This window comes from Pinus tabuliformis, chromosome 1_1, assembly GCF_031772625.1.
Source record: "Pinus tabuliformis cultivar Carrire ecotype Pingquan chromosome 1_1, CPIR1, whole genome shotgun sequence".
In the NCBI taxonomy this organism is placed as follows: domain Eukaryota; kingdom Viridiplantae; phylum Streptophyta; class Pinopsida; order Pinales; family Pinaceae; genus Pinus; species Pinus tabuliformis.
This window is the reverse complement of record NC_142297.1, coordinates 761365535-761378878: the sequence shown is the minus strand read 5'-3', so window position 1 is coordinate 761378878 and position 13344 is coordinate 761365535. Positions and strand designations below refer to the sequence as shown.

General features: G+C 42.1%; 1 protein-coding gene across 1 annotated transcript in view; it reads left to right on the top strand.

Moving 5' to 3' along the window:
* Positions 1-13344, top strand: part of LOC149216247 (uncharacterized) — a 190842-nt gene that overhangs the window by 13928 nt on the left and 163570 nt on the right. The window contains exons 6-9 of the mRNA XM_089392753.1: positions 12318-12376; positions 12538-12604; positions 12802-12853; positions 12985-13077. Of these exons, the coding sequence (XP_089248879.1) occupies positions 12318-12376; positions 12538-12604; positions 12802-12853; positions 12985-13077 (271 nt within the window). The remainder of the gene's footprint in view (positions 1-12317; positions 12377-12537; positions 12605-12801; positions 12854-12984; positions 13078-13344) is intronic.

Sequence of the window (13344 nt, the reverse complement as noted above, 5' to 3'; positions counted from 1 at the left end):
TTTCCTTCTTCCCCCAGCTGTAGATTGCATCCTTCTTGATCATGTCTTGGATAGCTTTAACAATCTGCACATAATCTGACATGAACCTCCAGAGGAAGTTGATTTTCCCCAAGAAGAATTGCATAACTTTCTTATTGACTGGGTAAGGAATTTGTGTGATAGTCCGAACTCAGTCCGGATCAATCTTGATTCCACTCTTGGTGATGATATGCCCAAGGAGGTTCCCCTCAGACACTGGAAATACACTCTTGTTAGGATTCAAGGATATCGGTACTTACAACATGCTCAAAGATCTTCCTGAGATGGCGCAGGAGGTCTGGCCGCTTTCTGGAAAAGACTGTCACGTCGTCAAGGTAGACCACCACGCTCTGTCCAATGAGCCCACAGAAGGCGATGTCCATAGCGTGCTGAAAATTTGTGCTTGCGTTTACCAACCCAAATGGCATTCTTTGATAAGCAAACGTATCCCACTTGGTATAGAAAGTAGTTTTAAGTCTTTCAGGTTTTGCTACCAGAACTTGGTTATATCCGGAAAATCCGTCAAGGAGAGAGAAATTTTTTGCTCGAGATACTGTTTGCAAGATGTTCTCCATAGATGGCACAGGGTAGTTGTCTTTGTCCAAGGCCAATTCAGATTTCGGAAGTCTACGCACAGGCAGATCTCCCCAGACTTCTTCCTTAGAGGAACTAAGTTTGAAACACAAGTAGAATGACGAACCATATAAATGATCTGAGCATCCAACAACTTAGTCAATTCTTTCTGTATGAGGGGTTCAAGTGACCGATGGAATTTTTTGAGCTTCTGCGACTTGATCCCTTCTTTGATAGGAATGATGTGTTGGATTATTTGTGTGTTATATGTTTTCAAGTAATCGTATATCCACGCGAATACATCACGGTACTGTCTGAACAGGCGGACAAAGGCTTGCTGCTCCTCTAGTGTGCAACAAGTACCGAGATTTGCGAACTTTAGATCTCTTTCTGTTCCCAAGTTAATTTGTTCGTGCATCAATGTAGAACTGTGGGTTTTGGTGTTCATGGGCCCTTTAAAGCAGTTCTGCAAGTCATCATTTTGTATTACAGAGACTTCTCGTGCACGTCTTCATCTATCGTTGCATCTTTGAAGACGTCAGCGTTGGCCATAAAATGTAGTATCTGTTCATCATCATCAAAAACACACAAATTAGTGATGTTGTCAGGGATAGATGGCTTATACAAAATTTCAACAGTAAATCTATCCCTAAGCGGTGTCATCATAGTAGCTACATTTGCCAGAGCATCTGTAGCTGAATTACACATTCATGGTACAAATATGATATTAAAAGCTTGGAAATTAGAGATAAGCCGCCATACCTCTTGCTGGTAACTCTTAAGATGAGGTGAGACATAGTGTATGGTGTTACGTACTTGCCGTACCACAATCTTTGAATCACCTACCACTTTCAACATAGCAACGTTGAGGTTGAGGGCTTTGTGCAAACCTAAGACGAGTGCTTCATATTCAGCAATGTTGTTTGTGCACTTGAACTCCAAGCGGCTTGAGACTAAATGTTTTCTTTTCCTTGGGTCGATCAAAACACACCCGGCTCCAGAGCCATCCTGTGTTTTGGATCCATCAAAATACAAGGTCCACAAGTCATCTGTACAAGGACCGCTTGCCGCGCTAGTATTGCTAACACTACTGCTACTACTGTTACAAAGTATTGTACAAGTTTCATTTTCACTATTTGGGCAAGGAAGGAGACCTAATTGTGTATCTGGTGGGGTGGGGCTCGATTGTGCAAGATAACACCCCAGCTGCGTTTCTAGAAAGTAATTGCCAAACAGAAGTTTTGCGAAAGCCAACAGTTCATTCTGACCATTCAAGGGAGTAACATTATGTTTCATGTATCTCTTAGACAACACTCAAATCTGGTTGTTTCTGCCCTAGTACGGAAGCCATAAGTGTGACCAGTCTGTAGCAAAATATCCTTGCAACTTGCTGGACCAGTCTCTGCTGAGCAGTAAGCCATATGCTTCTGGGATGTCCATGATCACAATGTTGATGCACTGGTGAACTCGTCCATTGGACGATAACCGGATGATCACATCTCGAAGTTCACCAATGGCTGGTACACATGTTCGGTTGAGTTGGATGATCTGCGTGGCTGTACTACTCCATTGCGCATTGATTTGTTTGGCAATGGAGAGTGGTATGACATTGACTGATGTGCAAAGCGAGTTTGCTTCTTCCATGCGAAGAGCGTTGAGTACAAATGTTAGTGATCAGGGATACTTACTTGGTCCCTTGCTAGAAGAGGCAATATTGTTTGTGGAGGTTTGCCCCAGTGCGTGCAAAAGAATATCTTGCTGATCCTTGAGTTTGGTAAGCTTGTACAAAGAGATGTTCGCATGGGTCTTCTTCATGTCTTCAACAAGTAATCTAAAGCGGGAAGACTCACCGAGTTGTCCGGGGGAAAATTTGTGGTTGTACTGTCGAGTGGAGTGTTTTGAAGTGTGCTGCTCATGGATGTATCTTTCGTTGGAGTTGTCTTCCCAGACTTGCTTTGTGTTTTCTATGTTGAGGATGCTGGTGGATCAACTTTTCTGAGCATTTGCTTGAATTTCTCTTTTGGTATCTCAATCACAGTAGGAGCCCCTTGACTTCTCAAGTTGTATCGACCGTTCTGTTTTGGGGGCTCCTTCTCGGTGGTTGTTTTCTTCTGGGCAATGTTTAGACACTGATACATGTTAACAACGTGGCCAAAACTTGGAGTTTCATCAGATGCAACGTCCTCTTCGTCATCTTCATCTTTTGGCTGAACCTGCTCACAAAGCCCATAACTCGGTTCCAATCTGTACAAGTCTTCTCTGAATGTCGTGCTTGGTGGAACTCATAGAAGTTATCCTTCGCAATAGGTCCGTCTTGAACACAACTTTTGAACTCTGCACAGATTTAGCCGAGTGACTACTGCTGCTACTTGATGTCACATTCTTCCTGCGCGCAAAATTGGAAGGTATACTGCTCACTGTTGTCTTGGTTGTCCATTGCTTGAGTTCTGCTACTTCATTTGTCAAGGACTTGAGGAGACGAGTAAGGGTATCAATTTCACTTGTTTCCTTTTCCTTTACCTTACTCATAGCAGTCTGAGATCTCCTGCCCGTGTCTTTAGAGTCCTTAGCTGGTTCATCATCTACGATGACTCCATTTGCGCGCAGGTCTTTCTCCACATCAATCGCTTCTTGGCAATTTTATCAAAGTGTTGGTTTCACAGCTTGCTTGACGAACTGAGCAATGTTGGTCGACAGTGCAGGCGTGTAGTAGTCGACTGTGATGGAGTCATGAGGTTTAGTGTCTACGATGAACTTGTTTAGGATATGGTTAAACCTCTGGTTAAAGTCTTTCACTTTCTCTTTCGGCTCCATCTTAAGACTACCCAATTCTTTCAACAACATGGCGGGGGTTTTGTCATCAGCAAATTTCTCAAGGAAAATTCTCTTGAACATCCCTCAGTTCTGAATGGAGTTGACAAGAAGGCTGTGGTACCATACAACTGCTCTGCCATCCAAGGTACATGGAAACATTCTACATGCAACATCATCATAACGTACCTCGAGTGTCTGCAGATGTAGGTAGAACGTGTTTAGATGGTCTTTTTCCTTCACTGCTTTGTTAGGGTCATACTTTGTTAACAGCTTCTCTACGTGCCTTGGCATCTTATGCAAGGCACCTTGGAGTGCCAATGGGCTCTGTGTCATCCATTCCAGGTTTTGATCAACCATGTTGTCCTCTTCATTGTACTCCTCTTCTTCTGAATCAAACGGTTCAACTTCTGAATTTGTTGGTTCGTCTCAGCCTCCGCCTCCTCTGCTGCTTCCGCCGGAACCTGAGCCCAGGAGTGTGTTTTTAACTTCTTCTCCTTGTAGGAAAACAAGAGTTTCCTCTTCGTTCTCAACAACTTCTGCCAGCTCTTCAAGAGTGGCGAGGATTACTCCTTCAACGGACGAGACTACCACTCTTGTGGGTATAGTCTTTTGCTTCCTCTGCGAAGAGGGAAGATTATGAACTCCCGGAATTAGTCCAACAACTTTGGCAAACTGACGGGTGATGGGACGGACAGAGCGAAGGTGATGATATGAAATTTCTTGTTCAGGTCTGGGAGGTGAGGAGTAACCAACTTCAAAGTTGCGCGTGGGAGAGAGGGAGTTCGTGTTACTGCCTTGACCAGATGATGGATACATGGGGTTGAGAGGACATTCAACCATAAACTACTGGCGGCCCTCCTTCTAGCGCCAAAAATGTTGATGGTGTTGGACTCGCCAACATTCAGGGGATCTCCTCGGTATGAAGTCCCAACTAGACCTCACACTGTTTGGTGTAGGAGTCCCATCTGGTACGATGGCCCGGTTGCCATTATCTTAGAGATTTGCCTTAGCTCTTGTTGTTCAGCACATGAGAGTGTTATGCTTGTAACTTCAAGAAAGTGAGGTGAGTGTGCATGGTGAGTGCTTAATGTAACACTGTGTCCGGGTTCTGTGACTGTCAAAAGGGGAACTAAAGTGAGACCCTTGATGAGAGGGAATAGTCCCAACCCAGGAAGAAACACACGCGAACAACAACGAGGGCCTGTCCAGTAGCCGATGGAATAGTCCACAACGGATGCGGTTGTCGGGAAAACCAAAGTCCAAGTGAAAACACGTACACCGTCTAGCATAATAGTCCACATAGGGGTGACGGTCGTTAAACCAAGAAAACACAAGGATCGTCTGTTTAATGTCTGGCGGAGTAGTCCACATGGACAGGACAACAATGATAAACAATACAACACATCTTCAACAATATGAGCGAAAGTAGTTCAACTATCTTAGTACAGGTTAAGCAAACATGCATTACAAATGTTTAAGAAATAGTCCTACAAATGGATACAAAACATGCGTGAAAACGTGCTGGCCCAAGACAGGCTTTTGAATTAAGTAAAATATCCAAGACACATCTGTACACCATACATCACTAGTACCAGCAGTGGGACGTTGGAGCCACTGCTCGCTCCTCGAAGAACATACTACAAACTCTCAAGGCTATGCAGGAGGAGCCAAGGTGAAAAGTCCTTTGCTCATACAATGAGGGGGTATATATAGCCAAGGGGGAATAATTGTCCCTTGTGACTTTTCGACATCCCTCATGACTGTTTGACTTCCTATGATTTTTCGACTTTACATGACTCTTCAACTTCATATGTGGGTCTCTTAGACTTCTACTTTACATTACATTTATTATAACAAGTATGGCCCATAGTAGTGATGTGGTCGAGACAACTGATGACACAACTCGGCATGACCCTGCTTACATGTACTGGCTGATTGTGGTGTCCTTGTTGAGCTGCTGAGTGATGGTATGCTCTTGGACCTTGGTGTAACATGTCTTCACCTCCGCATGGCAAAGTGTGCGGGGTCTTCGATGGTCTTGGTCTTTGCTTGATGGTGCATGTGTATGTGTCCCTTTCACTTGCTGCTCGATGTGCTTCATGTGTATGTTTGACTGTGAGCAAGTCTTCTAGCATGCGCCTCTTCTTCATCCCGTTCGTCGTCGTGCCATGTTCCATTGATGTACTTGTTCCTGCAATCACTCATGACAAGACGATATCAAATCCAAAAATATCCTAGTCTAACATGATGCATTCTTTTTTCATTTTGGTGCAGGTGACTGGGAGAGGGACGAGGCACTGAAACTTCGTAGATGTCATTGGGAGGAAAATTTGCACAATTCGGGACAATAGTGACAATTGCGGGGAAAAGCCTAGTTGGGAGACAAAATTGTGCAGTTTCCGGGAGGAAGACCATGCAGGGTGTCGGGGAATTGCTAGGCAAATCTGCGCAATTTTCAAGGGGAGCACTGGACAGGTCATCCAGCTGGAATCTGCGCTGTTTCTCCGGGGAAGACAGAGTGAGCAGCAGGAGGCACTGGCAGAAAAATTTGTGCAGTTTTCCAGAGGAGGATAGGATTAGGCTGCATGAATTGCTGATCAACATTGCACAATTCTGGGAGACAGTCCGGGCTCGGACATAATTGCACAATTTCTGGGCTGATTGCAGAGCGGGCCAAAAGGGTAGGTGACAGACAAATCTGCGCAATTTTTGGGCTAATGACAGGGTAGGCCAGTAGGGAAGCCTGCCTGTCAGATTTGCGCAATTTCCTGGGACAGTGCAGTGACAGGCAACAGAGGCTTGTCCCACATGTTTGTGCAGTTTTTGCAGGCAGTGCAAGGCAGTCAGGTTGGACAAGTTCTATGTAGTTTTGGAGATCAGTGCAGCCCTGGGTCACAACTCAAGTCATTTTTTCCGGTTGACTAGCAGGAGGCTTGATGGGTGATCTTGCGGGAAGCGCAAACTGGATCGGGTTCTAGGACAACTTCTGCGTAGTTCTGGGAGACAGTCAGTTAGCTCATTTATGGAATTGCGTAGTGCAGGCTGCCCGGAGGACAACCTCAAGCTCTGTGCAATTCTGGGCAGCAGTGCAAGGTCACTGAGATCGGGGTCCGATTGAAGGAGGGTTGTCCGGTCGACAGATTTTCAGGAAAATGACTAAGTGTGAAAGCAAGTGTACTTGTGCATACATGACATTGTGATCACACACTTAGCATGACTCAACGACAAGACACCTCAAACCAACAAGACAAACATGTGCTTAGTGAGATTGACTCAAAGGTTAAGAGCGACAAGTGCGACAGTTGAGATATGTCTTCGAATGACCGTGACGACACTTGCGCGACAATGTTTACAACTTTATGTGCGAGTGCGACTAATGTCGATAGAGTGAAAACAACTCATGCACACAAGGATAGAGCTTCAAAATTGCGAGAACAAACTCGCAAGCATGACATAGCGATCAACATGCCAAAAGACGACCGGTGGTCAATCAAGCAAAAGGGGTATCAAGACTCAACAAGAGCTCATGGGATGAGCCCGAGTGTTTGCAACCATTAAGGGAAAATCCAAGGAAGGCTCCGAAATTTTGATGCAGGCCAAAATCTTGGAGGGTGTTGCAGTTGCTACAATAAAACCATAGCACTATTGATGGATGCATTATGTACTGTCATACTCCTTATGTCTAGGATGAATGATGTTTCTTCAACTTGATCACTTGGGATCTAGTCCAATGGTTGTGGACTGACTTTTGTCAGTGGAGAGTGGCAAGGTCTTGTGACTCACTCTCGATCTATTCTTCTTTATAATTCATATTAGTGTTCGGCAAAGCAGAGTAGAGATGAGTTACAGAGATGGCTCATGACGATAGGTTGGCATGATGATTGATGATGATGGATGGATTGGCAAGTGGAATTTTCCCTAGTTGGGAGGGAGTGTTAAAATTGGAAACTAGTGCCAAATTCCACTTTGGACAACTCCCGTGGGGAAGATAATTGTAGCATTAAATTCCTCTTTTCGAGAGAACCAAAATCGACCTAAAGATCATCAAATTTTGTTAAGGAGAAGTGTGATTTTGAATTTATGATTCTCTTGTGTAAAGTTAACTAGGTCGGCATCATCTATATGTCGGCTCAATAAGCACAGAAGTCACGTCTCTTCAACCCCATTGAATTGTATATAAAGAGGAGCCTTCACCCTCATTTTAGACACATCAAATGACTTAGGTAATTCTTTTAAGGCAACCGCAAATTGGAGAAGGTTGGAGGTTGAACTGTTTAGGTTTCTTTATCTTCCACAGGTCCAAGTTAAGAGCTAGGTGCTAGTCGCAGGCTTAAGGACTGATCTGGGTGATATTTTGGCATAATCCTTGGATAAGGAACACTCCTATAACTAGTCGCATTCATTTTATGGAGCCATAGGTGGGTTGCAGGCCTGATTGTCTTGGAACAAAAAGGTTGTAACACATTATGGGCTACTGGTAGGCCGCAAGCCTGTTTCTCTTGATCAAATAGGTGGATGACATGCTGGAGGGCTAACTTCTAGCCTATGTTGGTAGCGAAGAAGAACATAAATAATTGAAGGAAAACCGTAGTGATTAAGGAGTTTTGGGAGTGAAGAAAACAAAGTTGTAACCGGCTGATGACAAACCCTTACTCGTGAACATAATTGCAGATTGATTGCTACAAATTGGCAAGTCATTCTTATTGTACTCTCTCTTTATTTGTTGAACATTTGATTTTAATAATAAGAATTGATGAAGGGTTTTCCCCATCTTGGGGGTTTTCCCTGGCTTGAGCCATATACTTGCATTCTCTTGTCTTGAATTGTCTTCTGATTCGAATTCCAGGGTTTGAAGAATTGATGTCGATATGCATTCAAGAAGAAATAAGAATGGTAGAGCAAGAAATGCCTTTTAATAAAGGCAACCCCACTGCTTTTTCCACTCATGCCAAAAGGAGAAATAATGCAGGGTCTAAAGGTCATTTCCATGGAAAGCCTGGATCTAAGGGAGGAAGGAAAGGCAGGTGCTTTGCTTGCAATAAGTTTGGCCACTATGCAAGGGAGTGTCCAAATAGAAGGGACACATCACATGATGATGATCACAATCATTCCAGGGGAAACTACAACAACCATGATCAAAGAAATGGCAGGTCCAATGGCAAAGGAAAAAGGAATGCAAGATATCAAGGAAATGGTTGACCCTCCAAGAAAGCAAGGAACTCCTAGTATGAAGAATCAATTGTTGTTGACAATAAGCAAAAAGAGTATTATCTTATATCGACCCTCTCCACTACCTCTCCTCTGGACACTTTGGGGAATGGGCTTATTGATAATGGTGCCTCAAGTCACTTCACCGAATATAAGGAAGCTCTCTCTAATCTAATAGAGAAGGATACAAACTTGGAGATTATTCTTGGAGACAATGCCACCTATCCCGTAAAGGGAGTAAGGAATGTTATCGTTCAATTGAATCAGGGTAACATGATTCATTTACAAGAAGTTCTTTATGTACCTGATCTCAAGAAGAACCTGGTGTCCATTTCGGCAATGGAAGACAAAGGATACAAGGTGGCATTTATCGATGGAAAGGTACGTGTTTGGAAAAATAATTTTAAAGATGCTTTTACTCTTGGGTTCTGGGTTGACACTTTGTATCAAGTTGGAGGAAGTCCATTGGGAGCTATGTCTTGCGACACATCTCTACAATCTGAACTATGGCACCAGAGGTCTGCCCATCTTCATTATAAGGCCCTACCCGATGTGAGACAGATGGTGACAGGGATACCCGAGTTCAAAGAAGAGCATGAAGGTATATGTCCGGGATGTACTGAGGGAAAACTTACAAGGGGACCATTCCCCTCAAATAATAACAAGACTACAAATGTATTGCAATTGATCCACTCTGATATATTTGGTATGATGCCCGTAAACTTTTGGAAGGATGAAGTATTCACTTGGTTCCGTCACTTCAAAGTCTATGTGGAACAACCCGAGGGTTTTGAAGTTCATGACCGGGAATCTCATATATGCAGGTTGAAGAAAGCTTTGTATGGGTTAAAGCATGCATCCTGGGCTTGGTATGAGAGGATTGACAACTATCTGATGAAGCTGAGATTCATTAGGAGTGAAGCCGATCCAAACCTTTACTTTAAGGTTGTGGATGATAAACCTCTCATACTAGTACTTCATGTTGATGACCTCTTTTTGACAGGTGCAAACCCTCTCATTCACAAACGTAAGAGGGAGTTGGATTCCGAATTTGAGACACTCTTTTTATGGGACTGACTTCGGGTTAGTAGAGAATGGTATGATACATTGTTGATCACTTCTTTTTCTTCATAGTTCAACAAAGCAGTGCATTGATGGCAGAGATAGTATTGACTGACAGATGGATTAGCAGATGGAGTTCTCCTTAGTTGTGAGGGAGTGTTACAATTGGCAACTAGGGCCAAACTTCATGTGGGTCACCTTATTTATGGCAGCTGATATTTTTCTTGGATTCCTCTCTTCGATAGATGTAGGATTGATCTAAAGACCATCTGATTCTGACATACATTTATGGAGATACGAATTTATTATATTATTGACAATTTGTCAAGGTCAGCCAGCAAGCTAAACAAGCACTTTGACCCCCAGCTCATCCTCAACGTTGCATTTAAATAGAGGAGACCTCAAGTCATTTGAGGAGTACATCATCTCATGATCTCTCTCTCCACTTGTTTGGGTTTGTCTTCTCACAAGGTGGACGTGGTGGAAAGAAAGATCTGGAGTCCTAGCCGCAGTCAAGAGGAGCCCTAGCCACAGTAAAAAAGGAAGGCCCTAATCCGCAGCAAAAGGAGGCCCTAAGCTGCAGCAAAGAGGAGGCCCTAGCCGCAGCAAAGGAGAAGCCCTAGCCGCAGCAAGAAGGAGCCCTATGACAGCGTGAAGGAGCGTAGAAAGAGTAGCGTGGGAATCTCTGTGACAGTGTGGTAAATATGCTGTTCTAGGGCATGAACCAAGGTCTGGTTTGGGTGTGTTGAAGTCAAGTCAACGTAGGGCTGAATATGTATGCATTTGGGTGCAGACAAGTGCAGTCAGCTAGGCCGAGTTCATAAGGAAGGTAACACTGCTGTTTGGGCAAACATTTGGGAAACCTAAAGCTACAGCAAGCTGTTGTGCTAGGCCGCAGGCCATAGCACACAGCTGGAGGTTGTGTTAAGGGCTGTCAAGGGTGGACATCACCTTTAGAAGGCAGCATGGCATGAGAGAAGGGTCTCCAAGGTAAACCAGAGTCATAAAAGGACTTGTCTCCTGACTGTGTGGTGGAACTAAGGCTACAGGACATGCCCTAACCAGTAATGCAGCAAACCACAGTGCTAACATGTTGCAGCAGTGTTTTGTGAAGGGCTACTAGATTGATGAACTCCTAAAGGGTATGCCACAACACTCTTAGGGACTGTTTGAAGACTGTCATAAGAGTTTAGGGCTGCATCAAGTGCCCTAACTAGAACAGTAATCATTAGCAAATGAAATCAGTATTATGAGCAGCATTGATTGAGCTAACTGTTGGAGGCTGATGTTGACTGGGCTTGATCAAGGCTTTACTACTGCTGTCATAAAATATCAGATTTGTGTATTTGTACTATCTCTATCTCTCTGCTGAACTATTGAAGAATATAAGAAGAATTGATCAAGGGTTTCCCCACATTGGGGTTTGTCCCTGGCTGGTGCCACATCTTCTGTCCTCTTGTCTTAACTTGTCTTCTACTGTTTATGTTTATGTTCTATCTGCATTTTACTATCATGTTGATGTGATTGCTAAACTAGATATTGATATTGGGCTAATTAAGAAATTGAAGTAAATTGCTCTTAAGCATAGAACATACCAAAAATTAATAGTGAAGGACACCACTTTTGCAATGTGCCGAAGGAAACGGTGTGAAGAAATTGATTAAACCAACAAAGAGTTAAATCAGCAGCAGTTTAAACTGCACCTTGTAAAATTCTGTGTACGGTGTAAGCAGTGATGAAGATTTTTTTTGAGAAAACATACTATTTAGCTAGTGGTAGTCTTTAGTATCTATGTATATCATCAATCATATGTCTAAATCATGTCCATCGTCTGCAATTCTCAGGACAGTTGTAGAGCCCATTGCTGCAGCTTGTAGGATTCTGAGTAGGATGTAAGCAGTGAGGCAGACAAAATTACAAAATGGAGTATTTAGCTAGTGGTAGTGTTAAATTTTTAGTATCTGTATCAATATCTAGATCATGTCCATCGTTTAGAATTTTCAGAACAGTTGTTGAGAGCCGAGACCAATACTTTATAAAAAATCATCTTTCTTATAGTGTTAACTTGTTAAGGATGTGAATTATATTTTGTCAACTTGTTTGATACTTCTTCCTGTTTTCAAAATATATATTGGCCTTACTCCTGCGTTTAGATTGTGGTTCCTTGGGCAACTGCTTTCTTTCCTGTATTTAGAGCCTCCTATTTGGGCTGTATCTTGTGCTTGACATATGCATCCTTTTGTTTCAATGAACCTTTTTTTTCCAAGGTCGTTTCAACAAACCTACCCCCTTAGTTGCATTTTTTGAGTAGAACAGTTTAATATGCTCCATCAACTTGTATATATAGTCACAGTAGCCGACATATGGTGCACTGTAAATTTTTGAAATGTTTTAGCTTTATTTTATGTTCTTTTCTACTGAACCCCTTGGGAAGAGTTAGGTCAAGAGATTTTTTAGAATGCTCTCTTTGCTTTCGTTATTTGTATTAAGACATGCGAGTTTTAAGTTGGACTATTTTGACTTATTTGGATCATTGGAGTGAATTAATATAAAATATTTCTTGCTGCTTCTAACATTCTCATACTAGTAGTTGCTTTCTAAATCCTCAGTGAGCATATTGTCACTTTTATGTGTATATGCAGGCGATGAATTTTTTCGCTGGGTTGCTTTTGCTATTGATGCCAGAGGAAAATGCATTTTGGTGAGAGAACAAATTGTCTTTTCCTGTCTTTTTCTTAACCTTTTGACATATTTTCAGTCAATAACTTGATCATATGGAACTTCATCATGGTTCCGAAAAAGTGAAATGTAGAAAAATCTTTGTGGGCATACTCACCACTAATATCTCTCCACGATGTGAAGGACTTTGACAGGCATCATTGATGAATACTTTGATGGATACTATTCAGAGAAGATGGTGGAATCTCAGGTTGCTAATTTCGAATATTTGCTTCATTTGTCATATTTCTGTATTTATATTTTTTTATTTGAAGAAAATAAATACTCTATTAGCTGAAACTTGTATATATTGTGATTTGTTTCTTGATTGCTGTAATGATATTCTCATGAGAGGTGATGTGATTAATATAATTTTGAAAGATAACTCATTCTTAACTATTGCCTCAGGTGGACCAACTTGTTTTTGAAGATTTAGTTCGAGAATTCTTTCCAAGGCTGGGTAACTCATTTCTTTGAAGTTCTAGTTAACCATTCTTTTATCCAATTGTGTTTTATCATCCATGAAAAACTATTCTTTTCTTCCCCAAATGAAAAACTATTCTTATCTGCATGTTATTCTTCTTAATGCAGTTACACACTTCGACAAATTGGGAGTGCAAGTGGCATGGGTCACTGGACCATGGTTCCTTTCAATTTTTGTGAATATTTTACCCTGGGAAAGCGGTATTTATTCATTCTATCTTCTCTTGGCAAGGCTGTCAAATATGTTTTTGATTTTTCAATTGTCAGATGTTGAACTTTTGCTTTTAAGGGTTTACTAGTATAGTAATAGAAATTGTTTTTGTTCTTAGTTGTAGTGATAAATTTTGAAAGTATTAACATTCTTTAGTGGCAAAAGCATTTTGGTGGGAGTGTAAAAATGTAAGTAAACATGGGAAGTGCAAAAACATCTATCAGATAATTGCAAGAGTATAAGAGGAAATGACTGCT